This window comes from Myotis brandtii, unplaced genomic scaffold, assembly GCF_000412655.1.
Source record: "Myotis brandtii unplaced genomic scaffold, ASM41265v1 scaffold31, whole genome shotgun sequence".
In the NCBI taxonomy this organism is placed as follows: domain Eukaryota; kingdom Metazoa; phylum Chordata; class Mammalia; order Chiroptera; family Vespertilionidae; genus Myotis; species Myotis brandtii.
The window spans coordinates 1,558,677-1,575,691 of record NW_005361873.1 but is presented as its reverse complement, the minus strand read 5'-3'; the positions used below and the strand labels follow the sequence as shown (position 1 = coordinate 1,575,691).

Here is a 17,015-nt window from a genome sequence, read left to right as displayed (position 1 = left end):
TTAGGCCCCCAGGCCTCTAGTACAAGAATAAAGTCAAAATGGATTAAAGACTTAAATGTAAAATCTGAAACCATAAAACTAGAAGAAATTATAGGCAGTAAAATTTCTGACATTTCTCTTAGCAACATTTTTTCTGACATATCTTCTTGGGCAAGGGAAACAAAAGAAAAATAAACAAATGGGACTACATCAGACTAAAAAGGTTTTGCACAGCAAGGGAAACCATCAACAAAACGAGAAGGCAGCATATTGAGTGGGAGAAGATATTTTCCAATGATACATCTAATAAGGTGTTAATATCCAAAATGTATAAAAAACTCAGATAACACCAGAAAAACAACCCTATTAAAAAGTGGGCAGAAGACCTGAGTAGACATTTCTCCAAAGGAAACATATAGATGGCCAATAGACATAAAATGATGCTCAATATAACTAATCATCAGAGAAATGCAAATCAAAACCACAATGAGATAATACCTCACACCTGTCAGAATAGCTATCATCTGTAAATCAACAAAGAAGTGTTGGCAAGAATGTGGAGAAAAGGGATCCCTAGTGCACTGTTGATGGGAATGCAGATTGGTGCAGCCACTATGAAAAACAGTGTGGAGGTTCCTCAAAAAATAAATGGAATTGCCTTATGATCCATCAATTCCACTTCTGGGAATATATCCAAGAAACACTAATTTGAAAGAATATATACAACCCTATGCTCATTTCAATGTTATTGATAATAGCCAAGCTATAGAAGCAACCCAAGTGCCATCAATAGATAAGTGGATAATAAAGCAATGGTACATGTGAACAATGGAATGCTACTTGGCCATAAAAAAGAGTGAAATCAGAGACAGGAAAATACCATATTATTTCACTTCTATATGAATCCAAGAACAAAACAAATAGACTTAGATACATAGAACAGACTGTTGACAGAGGGCAGGGTTGAGGTGCTACATGAAAAAGGTGAAGGGATTATGGAGTACAAATTGGTAGTTACAGAATAATCATAGAGATGTAAAATAGGCAATATAGTTGATCCTATATAATAAAGAGGTAATATGCAAATTGATCCTCACTCCGTCACACCATCACAAGATGGCTGTGCCCACAGTGGAGGCAGGGTTCCTGTAACACAAGATGGCTGCGCCCACAGTGGAGGTGGGGATCCCGTAATGAGCCGTAATGAGCGATCAGGGACCTGAGGCTGTGTGGCGCCGGGCTAGGACGGGGGACCTGAGGCTGTGCACCCTGCCCAGTGGGACTTGATAGGGGACCTCAGGCTGCGCCCCCCGCCCCGGCGCCGGGCCACCTGAGGGTGTGTCGGGGTCCTGAGGCTGCGCCCCCCACCCAGCGGGGCTTGACGGGGGACCTGAGCCTGTGCCTCCCCGCCCGGCGGGGCTTGATAGGGGTGGAGCCAGCCGGGTCTGGGTCTCATGCAATTTTGAGGTGCACGTGGGTGGGCGGGGACTTGACTCTGGGTCCCGTGGCATGCCCCAGACTCTGACAGGAGGAAGATTTTCATAAACATTTTACTAATTTTCTTTCATCTCTGACACTTCTATTATAGAGAAAGGGCAAGTAGCAATATTAAAATATTTCCTCTAATTCCCTTTTAATGTGCACGAATTTCGTGCACCTGGCCACTAGTGTTATAATAACTATATACTGGGCCAGCAGGGGGACCACTCTGTAAAGTACATGATTTTCTAACCACTATGCTATATATCTGAAACTAATACAAAATAATATTGACTGTAAACTGTAATAGAAAATTTTAAAAATAGTCATTTAAAAATATCTCATTAAGTACATCTATTCCAGACAAGATTTTTAATTAGAAAATTATTTTAAATTTGGTTATTATCCTCTGAATGTAATATATAGTATTTTTTGTATAAGAAAAACTTAAGAATATCATTGGTTTTGTAAGATGTATAATGACTGATATCCTGTAGACTGCGTTTTCAAATAGACAGAAATGCAACTTCTTTATTTTCCTACTGTGAGATACACAAATCTGCCTCTATTTATATTCACCTTACCCTCCTTTTTTGTTTTGAAGTAGAAGAGTTATCCTTTCCATCTAAGGCTAATACTTATACCTTTGCTTGTATCTTAACCCCTTTACACTTCAAAATCCTTAAACTATGAATTAAGCCTCTCTTTTCTTGTGGATATTCAGCCTTTTCCCTTTAAGTAGGTTCTTCCCATCTGGTTTTGAATATGCTCAGGACTCTCATGTGGTCTGGGTAAGGTAATCAGTCCCTCGCTCAACCCCCACACTTTCTTCTGGCACTTGTCCTATCATTACCAATCCCCTACTCCCTTCACAGCCAGATTTCTCCAAAGAGCTGTCAGCTCCCACTCACTCCATAATATATTCTGGCTTCCAGTCCCATTACTAAACAAACAGTTCAGACTAAGTTTATCAGTGACCTCCATGTTGCTAACCACATAGACTTTTATGTGACTCATTGTACTTGAAGTTCAATTACAGGTCATTTTCTCATATCACTTTACTAGAGGCCTGGTGCATGGACCCCCAAGGGGTCCCAGATTGCAAGAGGGCGCAGGCCGGGCCGAGGGAACCCACTGGTGCACAATCGGGGCCGGTGAGGGACCGCGGGAAGGCTCCAGGGCATGTCCGGCTTGTCTCACCCAGTCCCCATCGGCCAGACCCCAGCAGCAAGCTAACCTGCAATCGGAGTCTCTGTCCCCTCTGGTGGTCAGTGCGTGTCATAGCTACTGGTCGAACTGTTGGACACTTAGCATATTAGGCTTTTATTATATAGGCTGTTCTTTCTATACCATCTATTTCATGAGATTATGCTCAGTTATCAGCTACTCAACGTTTATATTGCTTGCCCACATGTATCATCTGAGCTTCAGACTTAGTTATCCAACTGCCTTCTTGATATCTCTGTCCCATTTGGATGTTCAGAAACACCTTAAACTGTATGTTCAAATCCAAACTTAATATTTTCCTCATACCTCTCTCATAAAACCAAAATCAAACAAATATATAGAGAAGACATTAAACAGCCTATTTTTCTTCCTTAATAAATGGCATTTGACATATCCATCTTCCTCACCAATGTCCAGTGTGTCACTGGGACATGCCATTTTTATCTCTTAAATATTTTTTAAATCCATATACTAAACTTTATCTCTACTGTTATCACCCCCATTCAGACTTGTGATCTTTTACCTGGTCACCTGAGTAGGCCTCCTAACTGGTCCTGCCATAGCCTTTCTTCCTATCCTTCAATATATTGAGCCAGTAGGTTCTCTTTAAAATGCAGATTTGAGTTCTCTTAGAATAAAAGCTAGAATTCTTATATGGTCTTCAGGGCCTACCTAGCCTGGCTCCTGCCAACCTCTTTAGCTTTATCTTTTAATGTGATCTCTGTATTCTAGCCATCTTGGCCTTTTCTTAGTTTCTCAAATGCCAATTCTTTTTTTTAAAATATATTTTTATTTCAGAGAGGAAGGGAGAAGGAGAGAAACATCAATAATGAGAGAGAATCATTGATGGGCTGCCTCCTACATACCCCACACAGGATCAAGCCCACAACCCCAGCATGTGCCATGACTGGGAATCGAACCATCACCTCTTATTTCATAGGTCGACGCTCAACCACTGAGCCATGTAGGCCAGGCCATTTCCTTCTTTCTACCTACCTACCCCTTGACTAGTCGACTCTGACTTTCTTTCAGTCTCTATTCAGTCATATTCTTTGGAAAAGTCTGACTTCCCTTTTTGGGTTAGGTTCCTGTTATGTATGTCCTCAGTGCACTTCTCACTCAGCACACTTCTCAGTTGTACTTTTTATTAGTAGGATTCTTTAATGTTTTCTGCTACAAGTATTTAATGTCTGTATATTCAACTCCATAGTTCAGTGACAGCAAGGAAGATTGATCTCTTTGCTCATCACCAATACTCAGAATGTTCCCTAGCATTAGTAGGTGCTCAGTGAGCATTTTTTGAATGACAGGATAAATAAGTGAAATAAAATTATAGCTCTGCCTCAAGTAACGTTTGTAATATAGCAAGTGATATTGTATTCCTTAGATGTATGAAGTATTACATTCATTTTTAAAATATTTTAAATATAACTATACATTAAAATTTATTATTTTCTTCGGATAAATAAATGTTTTAAAAATGTGCTTTGATTTGAGAGAGAGAGGAATGTTAAAAATCCATTGGTTGCCTCCTGTATGTACCCCAATTGGGGACTGAACCTGGATTTGTGCTCTGACTTGGAACCGAATCTGCAACCTTTTGGTGCACGGGACAATGCTCAACTGAGACACATCAGCCAGGGCAGGGATACATAATTTTATTTTTATGGAACTCTACAATTTTAAGGACATGTGGTTCCATAGTTGATCACTAGAGTGTGCTATAACATCAGGGCTCTTAATTGTGAATGGTGTTATGTGCTATTGTACTATTTTGGAAATTTTAGTGACAGGAGTATATGATAGTATTATGCCATCCATACGTTGGGTAGAAGTGGAAGTTGGTGTTTTAAATAGCAATGTGTTATCATTTGATCACTGGGAAAGAAAACAGCTTGAGTTTTCAATTTTAATTTCACCATAGGTCATAATGTAATCATAAGTGAGTTTTTAAAAGGAAATGATAAACCATAACAAAGTAAAATATTTATTAATTCACTGAATTATGGGACACCTGATATATGGACAAAATTCTGCTGGCCTCTTGGGTATATGTAAAATTATAATACATGGGCCTAGCCTTAAATGTGTTTGAAATGTATTCAGTAAGTCTAAATATGCACACACACAAGTTAAATGACAAAACGAGAATGGAATTGCCGTACAGTTTAATAGTATTAAAGAAGTCATAGGGCAATAGCTGACTAAGTGCCAGATGAGTGGTTCAGAGAAGGAAAAAAAAATGACTGGGCCACAGTTGTATTATTTCATAAATACTTTCATGTATTCAATCCCAAATATTTGATCATTATCTTTATGGCCATATAAGTAATAATAGAAAAAATATTAATACATTTCATTGCCCAAGTTTTTGAACATAAAATGGAATTTTTAAAAGAAGAGAGAAGGGACAGTGTAAACAGAGGAAATGGTGGGAATTAAAGCAAGAAGATGGGAATCCTTATAGTCCTTGAGGGAATTGGGCCCAGAGGGTGAGGATAGGGGCAGAGATTAGGGGACTTATCTCAAGAAATTCTACCTATCACACGTTCTTGTTTTAATTGTTAAAAATGTGATTCCCCCCTCCCCACCTCAAGGCCAGTGAAATCCAAGAATGGCAATGTTATTTGGGTATGTAAAAATGTAGTAAAGAGAGATTTATGCAATTTCTGTTTATTATTACTTGTGTTCTTTTTCATTTTAAAATGTTTTCTTTCATTTTCCTCTCACTTAAATACCTCCTTGTGTAATTCTGAGCAGAACATGTGATCTTGTGTTTTTAATTAGTAAGAAAAACTACTTACGAGACAAGAATTGTTATATCAGCTCTAATCTTATTTGTAGTTAAGCTAGTACAAAATTCTTTTTTAAAAAGTCAACTGTGTGAGCAAGAAGTAATTTGGTTTTCTCTTAAAGTCTAAATTCAGCAAGATTAATGGTCTTAAGTTTGAACAAATATTTGAAAGATTTTGCTGGAAAGTTGTTTTTCTCTTCAGAAGACTAAATTTTATACACATTGTTTATTGAAACAATGTGTTTCAAATACCTTAAGCTTGATAATGCTATATTATCTGAAATTTTAGAATTTTTTTATACTTGCTTAATCATATCTCTATTTTTTTATTTTTAACAATTTCACTTCATTCTAAGATGAAATGTTTCCTGGTCACCATGGCTCAGTGTTTGAGTGTGGACCTATGAACCAGAAAGTCAAGGTTTGATTTCTGGTCAGGACACATGCCCGGGTTGCAGGCTCAACCCCCAGTAGGGGGCATACAGGAGGCAGCCAATCAATGGATCAATGCTTCTCTCTCATCATTGATGTTTCTGTCTCTCTCCTTTCTTCTCTGAAATCAATAAAAATATATATATAGTTTTAAAAAGATGAAATGTTGATAGACTTCAAGTTGTTTGGATGATTTTATAATTAATGAGATTATCCACTGAAAAATTATTAGAAAGAATTCTGGGATTATAATTTTATGAAACAGATTTGAGTTTTAGTCTAATGCTTACAATAGGCCTCTGTGAACTTTCCTGAACCTCACCTTCATCATATATGAAATAAAAATAGTAATGCCTATCCTGTAGGTTTATTATAAGACTTACTAATGTATATGACAGGACTTTATAAATTACAAAATGTTTCATAGATAATTGTTATACTTAAGCTCTGATTGCTTAACTTTGATTTAACAAGGCCTACATAAGATACTTTAGTCCTAATATTCAATTCTGTTAGCCAGTGACATACCATTTTCTAAGAGAGCTTGTAGCTGCTGCTTCTTAACAATTAAATAATAATTGGTTCTACATTATTATTTTTTCCATTTCTTTGAAAGTTTCAAAACACTTTAGCTGATCTCTGGACACCAGGATGATTTTTGATCACCATTAAGTCACTGTGTTAGGCCTGTTATCTCCAGCTTTAGACTGACTTTTAGGTCCTTTCACAGAACTTAAGGGAATTTGCATTTAGTCTCTAAGGTAGTTATCTATTCCATCAGAATGTAGAATTTTAAAATTTATTTTACAGCCATTTTAATCTAGATTTTCATCATCTCATATGTTTATCCCAGCAGCTTTCTAGATCATATTTTTGGATTTTTTTTTCCTCCTGTTTTTTTATTTCATCCTGGAGACTTTGGATATCATAGGTTAGGTATCCAGTAGATATAAAATCATAGAACTTCATTAAAACTAACCTGTAACTATACCTATTTGTACTTCATCACCTACATCTGGAAGAAAAAAGTTACAGTAATCCAAAGGAATAAAGAACTTTAAAACAAACACACACACACACACACACATCCTCTGGTTTTAAATATACATTTAAATATTTGTATATTTATATTATATATATATATATATATACACACACACACACACATGTATATATATACACACATGTGTATATATATGTTTATATACATATATGTACATATTTATTGATTTCAGAGGAAGAGAGAGAAATATCAGTGATGAGAGAGAATCATTGATCGGCTGCCTTCTGCACGCCCCCTACCGGGGATTGAGCCTGGGTATGTGCCTTGACTGAGAATCCAACCATGACCTCCTAGTTCATAGGTCAACGCTTAATCACTGAGCTCACTGGCTAGGCCCTCTGCTTTTAATCTTTTGGCTTTCTGCTTCAGCAATTTATTCTGTAATTACTTTTTCATAAACAGCTATGTTCCAGGTGTTCTTCTAGACACTGAGATACAAAGATGAGTGAGACACAGTCCTATACCTTGAGAGACTAGTCTAGTAGTAAAACAGAATTATAAACAATAATAATACAGCATGTGAAGCTGTATAAGAGTAATTTTGTTGTAGGAGCAGAGAGGAGGTGATATTTGAGGCAGTCCTTAAAGAATGAGAAGACATTTGTCGTGGAATGTATTCTAGACTAAGGGGTATACTAGAAATAACGATAGCTTTGTGATAACGGAACACACTGTACTCTGAAAAAGGCCTGGATTTGAGTTTGGTCTCTGCCACTTACCCAATTTGTGAATCAGGCAAATTACAGAATGCTCTGAGTCTTAGTTTCCTCATCAGTATAAGGGAAATAATACATGCTTTCTTCCCAGAGTATTGCAAAGATTAAATAAGTATATGAAGATATTCTCAGTAGCTTTGCCCACACGTAAGGTCTAAACATTCTAGCTTTCAGTGCATTTTGCATTCTGTCTCCTCTGTTTCATTGTAACTTTATTTCCCTTTTAATCTCTTCCATACTCTTCTGTCTATTGAAGAGAACAGCTTACTTTTACTTAAAGCCACCAAAATCTTTTATCTGTCCATGTATTTGTATGACCAAAACCTTTGTCACTCTCCTCAGTTTTAATGTCATTTCCTCAGTGAAGCCAACAGCATATGTCCTCTTCCCTATTAATTTCAGCTGTGAATCCATAGTTTTTTGTACATATTGGTATAGATATCAATTATAGTATTCTCATGTTTTATCATTGCTTAAATAAATTTTAAAATTTCCCTACCAAAGTTCTTTCTGAGTTTTAATCAACTTGATTTTCAGCACCATAGTGCTGCCACACACCCAGTAGATGTACATAAATGAATCAGGAAGTTAATATTTCAGGCCCTGTTTGCTCACTCTCAGACTTTGTTGTTAAACCCGTCTAGGTCTATGTTTGCTCATTGCTGAAAGAGGGCACTTGATTAATCTAGATAATCTCTAGGTACCTTTCTCACTCTAAAATTCCACAATTAGGCCCATCTCTGTGGTACCTTTGTTAATTTTCCCCCATACAGGAATGCTTCCTATTCTCCTCATCCCACACCCCTTTCTGCTCGGGACCCTCTCAAATAACCAAATCTTTTTTATATAGGTCCTTATGGTCTCTACACCGCAGTTTGTTAGACACTGTCTTAAATTCTTTTCTGTTGTATTATATGTCATTTTATATGTTGTTTCTTCATGAAAGTAGAGATCATATCTTATATTTCTTTTCTATCTGTAGTCCCTAGCTTGTCAAAGTATTTACTATATTTTAGTCGCTCACAAAATTTAGATGCTAATTATCTTTTTATATACAAGTAAGTGCTCTTTTAATGTCATTGATAGGTTCTTCAACTTTAAGAGAAAAGAGGTATAATGAAACTAATTTCACCCTAGACTAATTGATAAAAATATGAGTTAAGTGCCTACTGTATCTCATCAACATTATAACTAAGAAGTTTGGAACTTAGTGCAAATTTATCACTTTTTAGTCAAAATATTGATGTAAAACATTCTTCAAAAAGTTGTTTTGCATTTCTTAATGTATGTTTGATTACAATAAATGGCTCCATGAATATATTCCCTTATGGTGTATTATATATAAGATTTTATAAGTACATATAGATTTTTTTTTTGCTGATAATTTAAAGGTAAGTCTAACTGCACACATTAATCTGTCCCTGGTTTGGGATTACATTCTCCCTCTGGATTCCTGTTAATAAGCAGTGTTACTAATGTTACTAGAAGTTTTAATCTTCTGTTTGGCATTTGTTTTGCAGATGCTCTACTCATGGCACCCCAGGACCAGAAGGCAGCCACATTTCCGACGCACCCCTTCTGGAGAATCACAAGTGAGGTTAATTGATTAGCTTTGGGACCTCCAAGGATAGTCCATTGCTTAGCACTGAAAGAGAATATTAGGATATTGGGGATAATATGATATTGAATAGAATGTATTTTCTGAGTACGCTGTGCTACACAGTTTGAATTACCTTTCTGTTGTTATATTGCTTCTGCCCCATCCCACTTTTTGGAGTTTTCCAAAGTTTTTTCTACAGCACTAATCCAAATAAAATATTAGTTCTTTTTTTTTCTGTTTCTCACCTCATCATTCTGTTAACTAAATGCAAAAGTTCCCAGGTCCCTTATGTTGTAGGTCACTGGGAAAAAAATGTAACACTGTTAGAGTATTTCAAAGGAGGTACTGTGTGCAGAACTTCAGGAAGATGAATGAAAACTCATTATTATTATTCTTTCAGTCCCTGGTTATCTTCTTCACTGACTGCTCCTCCTGTGGTAGCCCCAGTCACTTTCGCATCTATTGTAGAAGAGGAACTACAGCAGGAAGCAGCACTTATCAGAAGTCGAGAAAAACCCTTGGCTTTGATTCAGGTAAAGAATATGCCTAAATGTGTTTAATTTAGGGAAGTTCTACACTACATTTTATCCTTAGATCTCAAGAAATTATGTTTGTTTGCTTTGTGTAGGTGCATATGTTTATAGATTAAAATGCAAATCCTATATAATAAAAGGCTAATATGCAAATTGTCCCCTCGACCCGGAGTTCGACCAGGGACAGGGTCGGCCGGCCCCCACCATGCACGAATTCGTGCACTGGGCCTCTAGTGCAATATAAAAGTAAACTGAGATTCAGCAATTTAAGTATTGACATATTCAGGATAACTAATTTAGAACTAATAAATTGTGATAATGCTAACATTTTTAGCACTGGTGATTCTTTGAACTGTTTTAAGAGTGACCTGTAGAGAATTTGGCATTATCTAGCATATTACACCTGCCTTGGAAGTTCACTAAGAATCATTGAATTCTTGAAGCAACACATACCAATTCTGGCTTACTTAAGGAAAAGAAAATTTATTTGAGGGATATTAAGATTCCATAGACTTAAGCTGAAAGACCAAAGAGCCAGGCTTGGAAACAAAGACCCGCAGTTGCCCTAGAGATCTGAGAAGCAAAAGTTCAAAGACCTATAAAATAACAGAAATTATCTCACAATGAATGGATTTTAACAACTATTTTCAGTTTCTTTTTCTTCTACTCAACATTAAAATTCAAGGAAAGGTGTGTATCTAATTATCCTAGCTGAGACCTCAAGGCTTCTCCTTGCCAAGGGGATAGTAGGATGCCTAATTTTAATTCCACTATGTTATATTCACAGACAGTGGTATTCCACAGAAGGAAAATGGAACGCTAACATCCTCCTCCTCAGTTGGCAATTAAAGGAATAAAACAAGTCTTCTCTCTTTTTTTCTTCTTCCCTCCTTTCAGATTGAGGAGCATGCAATACAAGATTTATTGGTTTTCTACGAGGCACTTGGCAACCCTGATGAGTTTGTCATTGTTGAAAGGACACCGCAGGGACCACTGGCAGTACCTATGTGGAATAAGCATGGATGCTAGTTTGCTGTGGAATTGAGATGCGTTTTTCATAAATTGTGATTGTCATACAAAAAAGCTGTGGAAAAGAGTTTTCACAAATTTGGTAACAAGATCATTCTAGAAAGATCTAGAAAGATCTCATTTCTATACTGCAGTTTAAGCTTATATTTGAGTGATTAAAAAATTCCTTAGACTTGAGATTTTAGTAATTTTCTTTAAAAGTGTGTCAGAGGAAAAACTAGATTAAGTTTAAATAGAATAGTTTCTTCTGAATAGGTCTAAAAAGGAAAACGTGAGTGATTGAAGTGTAAAATTTGAGTGATGCATTAAAAATAACTTCCCATTTGAAAACTTGGGATAATTTAGAAGATTTTTGCCAAATAGCTGTTGTCACTTCTTTTTTTCTATAATGTTGATTATCTTAAAGTAGGAGTAGTAGCCATTACTTTTTTGCTCCATTAATGGCCAAAATTTTGTGTTTACCATAGTAATTTTCCATTCTTGTGTTTTTTTTGTTCATCAAGCTATGAACATTCTAGTCTGTTTAAAGTTTGATCTGCTCAAATGCCATATTATTCAGCTTGGATAGCATATTCTCCATTTGCATTAAACTATGGAGTCCAGTGGAAAGGAAATAGGAACACTACTGAACAGCTTAATCTACGATAATAGTTCCTTAATGAGATTTGGAGTCATTGGGGTTGTTTCTTAGTGGGAGGGGAGACCTTATAAAAGCTTAATTGTGAGAGAATCAGTTTTCCAAAGTGTTAAAATTTTCTGAAATCAATGCTTAATTATACATTAAAAGAATTAAATAATTTAGAAGAAGATGGGTTTATAATATTATGTTATCAGAAATTCTCTGAGCCTGGATTATATGAAGACATACACATTGTTTTCTTTACAGTATGCTGTTTGTTTTTGAGTGGTTACAATTTTAGGAAATGTTGTCTATGCTCCAGTACCTAGACAGATAGGGAAGGCTAGTGTTCTATTTTCTGGGACATGAGCCTAGGGGAACATGCAAGAAATTCACTGCTGTAATTCAGATGATGGAAGAATTGCTGAAACTAAAAAATTTAGCTCTATCTGAAAGAAGCAAACTTATAAGCAAATGTGCAATAAAAATTCATCTTGATCACTGCTAATGTGTTTGATATTTTGTACTATGTTGTCATCTATTATAGGAGGAATTACTAGTTATTATAGTCAGTATTTAAGTGAATGCTGTATCCATTACTTGACTTCTTAAAAAAGGGCAGTTTCCCTAAAATGCACCTGTGAAAAAGTTTTGTGTGTTTGAGTAAATTGAGATGTTTTATTGATGTTGCAGTAAAGAGGCCTTCTGAGTAATTTATTTGAAACTTTGATTCTCACATGTACATTGACATCTTTAATACATAACAATGCTATGGATTTCTATGTGTGCTTCATGCTGCCTGGGCACCACCTAAAGGGCCTTTGTTGGATGAAATCTGAAGTAGGGACAAGCGCTGATCCAATCAGTGGGGCTTAAACCCCAGTCAGCAGTTGCATTTTATGGCCTGTCTTATACTGTAGGGTATCCTATTAAATTTCATTGAAAGAAGAGTTATTTTGCTGGTAAAATGAAAAATAAGCACTGCTAGAAACTATAATTCATAAGCAGTTCCATGAAGATGGCACCAAAAGGCCCAGGAAACTGATGTGTTCTTTCCCTAACAATGACATTCAACCTGCAATTATTAGTTCATCTTTAATCCCATGACTTCAAGAAAGACATAATAGAATTGAAGAAATTCTAGCAAAAGGCAACTTAAAGGATCAGTGGAATGAACAGGATTGGTTTTTTTAAGATTAAGCAAAACAATCATGGAACTATTTAGCCTGGAATGGGGATGGGTAGGTAGGGAAGTAGGGGGGTTAGGGGAAGGAAGTAGGTGTCAGAGCAGGATATGCTTAAAATTTGCAAAATCAAGAAGTCTACCAGTCAGATAAAGTCAAATTTGTTGACAGAATATAAGATTCAGGCCTTCTCTTAAAATTCTAAAGTGGTGGCTTTTACAATAAATTTAACAATAGTCTTAGTTTACATAAGAGCAATAACAGACGCAGTTAATTGAGAAAGGTATTGCTGGGTAATATCTGGGTTGGTTCTGTAGCTCTTGGAGGCTGGGGGATATGTGTGTGTTCATGATAAGGGGTTGATAGCTGTTTCATAAAATTTTAGTTCTGAAGAAGCCTTACAGATGATCTTTGCACATTCCCCTTTATTTTATAAATTGAACAATGTGAACTCCAGAGAAAGTGAGTAATGATAATGAGGTTTTCAGTCTTTTGTCTGGTTCTCCTACAACTACACCAGACTGCCACTAAGAAAATATTTTTAAAAGCACTTGGTAAAAATAATGTAACCCAGAAGCTTCTAGAATTTGTGGTATAAGCGATTGTTTTCAGAAGAAACAACAAGAATCCTCCAACAAGAAATTGGAGACAAGTGATCCAAGAAACCAAAACAGCCTGGTCTTTCCTACACATATGATCATTAGCTGTATCTCAGCCTTTATATATTTCATTTTCATCTATGTCTCTACTTGGCTTGGCTGACATTTTATATGTCAAAACATAATTCTTTTTAATTTCCTTATCTCTTAATCTGTTATTCTCCCAAATCATTCAGGCTGAACTTTTATTCTTTGTGTCCTTTCCCATTTTGCCCCTAAAATTATATCAGTTCTTTGAGTTATCTTTTATTTAATCTTTACCATTTCATTTTTATTACTACTATGCTTATAAAGTCCTTGATTATTTTGAGAAGTTCTCAAACTGTTTGATTTCAGGACCCCTTTATATGGATAAAATTATTGAGGACCCCAAGTAACCTTTATATATATGGGTAACATCTTTCCAAATTTAATGTATTCAAAATTAGAACAAAGTTGGCCCAGCTGGCGTGGCTCAGTGTTTGAGCTTCACCCCATGAATCAGGAGGTCATGGTTTGATTCCAGGTCAGGGCACATGCCCGGGTTGTGGGCTCGATCCCCATAGGGGGCATGTAGGAGGTAGCTGATCAGTGATTCTCTCATCATTGATATTTCTCCTCCCTCTCAAATAAAAACAAAATGAGAACTTTAAAAAAATTTAATTCATAAAAAAATCATAAACAATATGTTAATGTAAATAACATTTTAATGAAACTATTTTACAAAACAATAGCAAGAAGAATGAGATTATATTTTTATATGTAAAAATATATAACTCATTCCTTTAGGTGTAGGTCTTATTGCCTGGTTTAATAGAGGACTCTTAGATTCTCATATCTGCCTCTGCATTCACTGTCTTATGATATTACATGTCATGTAGCATCTGGAAACTTGAAAAACTGAAACGGCAAATAACATGTTATGAAAATAGTTTTGATCTCACCAACAACTGAAAGGTTGAGAAAGTGGTTGAGAACCATTGCATTCTCAACCTGCTCTGAAAATTTAAATTACTTCTCTACACTTTAAGTAAGTTCATATCTTCAGCTTGGCCTTCAAGTGCTTTTTTTTTTTTTTAAATCTATACATGTAGTGGTAGAATCAAACCTGACCTTATGTTTCTCCCTTTAAATACACTTCAAGCTTTGTTCATGCAAATCTCTACCTAAGTTTTTCTTTATTTTACCTATTCATGATTAAGGCAACCCAAACTATATTTCCTTTATAAAGTTTTTCTTGTCTTTTTCTTCTCATGTCCCCTCAAAAATAAAATAAAAACAGTTATATATATAGGTCAGTTAGGTTATTTCCTCTTAACACTTTATACCTTTTAGAGTACTTGTCATATTCTGCCATTTTTATTTTTTCTATTAATCTTTATCTTTTACTAAATTAGTTATAATTTTAAGGCATGGACTAGTCATTCTTTTATTTCTTGCATGTGTGTATTTAAATCTAAAAATCTTGAACCATAAGTGGCCAAGACAAAAATATCCACTCAGTACTTTACCAATAGGTCAAGAAATGGACCCTTAACAGCACTGCAGAAAGGGGCTTGATTTGATTTACTACTTACTATTTCGTTAAGGATTTTTACTATAATTCATGAGGGATATTGTTCTGTGGTTTTCTTTTGCTGTCTTTTCCTGGCTTTGGAATCAGCTTAATAATGACCTCATAGAATGAGTTGAGAAATATTCCAATCTCTATTTTGTAGAAGTGTTTATAAATGATTGGTATTATTTCTTACTTAAATGTTTGATAGAATTAACTAGTGAAGCAGTCTGGGTATGGGTTTTTTCCCCCAATTACAATAGACATACAATATTATATGTTTCAGTGTACAACATAGTAATAAGTTATATAACTTTATGAAGTGATCACTCTAATAAGTCTAGTACCCATCTGACACTTATATGGGCTTTCTTTATGGAAACATTTTTAATTATTCAATTTATTCATATTTCTTTACATATTACAGGTCTATCGAGTTTTCTATATTTTTCAGTCAGTTTCAATAATTTCTATCTCTAGGAATTTTTTCAGTTTATCTAAATTGTCTATTTTGTTGGCATAAAGTTATTCATAGTGTTTTCTTTAAATATATTTTATTGATTTTTACAGAGAAGAGTAGAGAGGGATAGAGAGAAACATCAATGAGAGAGAAACATCGATCAGCTGCCTCCTGCACACTCTCTACTGGGTATGTGCCCGCAACCAAGGTACATGCCCTTGACTGGAATCAAACCTGGGACCCTTGAGTCCTCGGGCCGATGCTCTATCCACTGAGCCAAGCCAGTTAGGGCTGTTCATAGTGTTTTCATCTAATCCCTTTAATTTCTGTGAGGTTGGTATTGAGGTCCCCACTTTAACTTTTGATTTTGGTAATCTGTTTTCTCTCCCTTCCCCTTAAGCTTATCAATTTTGTTTTCCTGCTTTCTTTTCCATTGGTTTCGATCTTGATCTTTATTATTTTCTTTTTTTCTGCTTGTTTTCGCTTTCATTTGCAGTTTTAACTTCTAAGCTCTGCAAGTGTATTGCTTTGATAGTAATTTAAAAATTGTAAAATTAACTATAAGCTCAAAAATTTAGTAAGTAGATAGATGGCTTTATAGAAGAGGGAACTAAACATAATTTTTGCTTAGTATATTGATTTAGCTTGTGTTTAATATTAAAATTTGGGACAGTCTAAAATAAGTACCCTGAACTTGGTTAACACGTGAAAGCTCCAATTATTAAGCCGGGTTTCCTTCATAAAATCAGACTCAGTTTAATAAAATGTATAAGAATGAAGTCTCTATCTTCACTCTAGACTATAACTGTCAGATATTTTAAGGCAAAATCTGGTGGAGTGTTAACGAGCATTTAAATTATTATTTATATATATTAAATTTTGTTTCATAACCTGAAAATAAGTACTTTTTAGACTTGTTAAAATAAAAGTAAACTTTTGAATCCTATAATTATCTATGACATGAAGAGACAAGTAAATTGTGTATTCTGATATTACCAATATATACCATATAGTTATAGCAGTAGATAAACATTTGAATAAACCCTTTTCGAATGAACATATTAATTGCTGGGTCTTCCTATATGGACCATCAGTCAGTAAAGAACATAAAAACAAAGCAGGAAGTTAACAAAATATGTTAAATTTTATGAATGCTTGGGGTTGATTTCTATTAAACATTTTTTAAATTGGTTTTAATTTTGAGCCTCAGGAATCACTATTTTGAGGCTTGCATTTTAAGAACATGTGAATTCTAATTTCTAATTCCCAAATTAGAAATTAGAGCTTTTTTATGGGTTACTGGGAGTTCACAAGTCCAAATTGCCTGGTTTTAATGTAATGAAAGTCTCCAAATGAGGCACTATCTTTCAGATTCATAGCAACAGATGGCATTAGTTTAGAATATTAAGTTGTGAACTGTATCACAATTGTTAGCTTAAGAACTGAAAAGGTAACAGTTTTGTGTTCTATATGAAGACATTTGAAGTTGCTAGGTGGATAAACATTTAAACAGTTTCACAAAATGCGTTTATCGATTTATTTTTCTTTGTTTCATTTTATTGTGAATCAAGCTTAAAAGTCAGAGGCAAAATAAAGTTGGGTTGTTTTGTAAGTCATGAACTTCTAATCAAGCTAAATTTTGCTCCACTGCAGAGTTTAGCTTACTCTAATGACCCAGGCTTAAAGTTGTGGGAAACAGTATGTTCT

At 35.2% G+C, this 17,015-nt stretch overlaps 1 protein-coding gene across 8 annotated transcripts in view; it reads left to right on the top strand.

Moving 5' to 3' along the window:
• Nucleotides 1-12,163, top strand: part of IBTK (inhibitor of Bruton agammaglobulinemia tyrosine kinase) — a 77,769-nt gene extending 65,606 nt beyond the window's left edge. For all 8 annotated transcript variants that reach the window (XM_014542648.1, XM_014542645.1, XM_005869931.2 and 5 more), the window contains 3 exons: nucleotides 9,211-9,282; nucleotides 9,691-9,823; nucleotides 10,721-12,163. In XM_014542648.1, coding sequence (XP_014398134.1) covers nucleotides 9,211-9,282; nucleotides 9,691-9,823; nucleotides 10,721-10,852 — 337 coding nt within the window. In that variant the 3' untranslated portion in view covers nucleotides 10,853-12,163. The remainder of the gene's footprint in view (nucleotides 1-9,210; nucleotides 9,283-9,690; nucleotides 9,824-10,720) is intronic.
• Nucleotides 12,164-17,015: the final 4,852 nt, after the last annotated feature.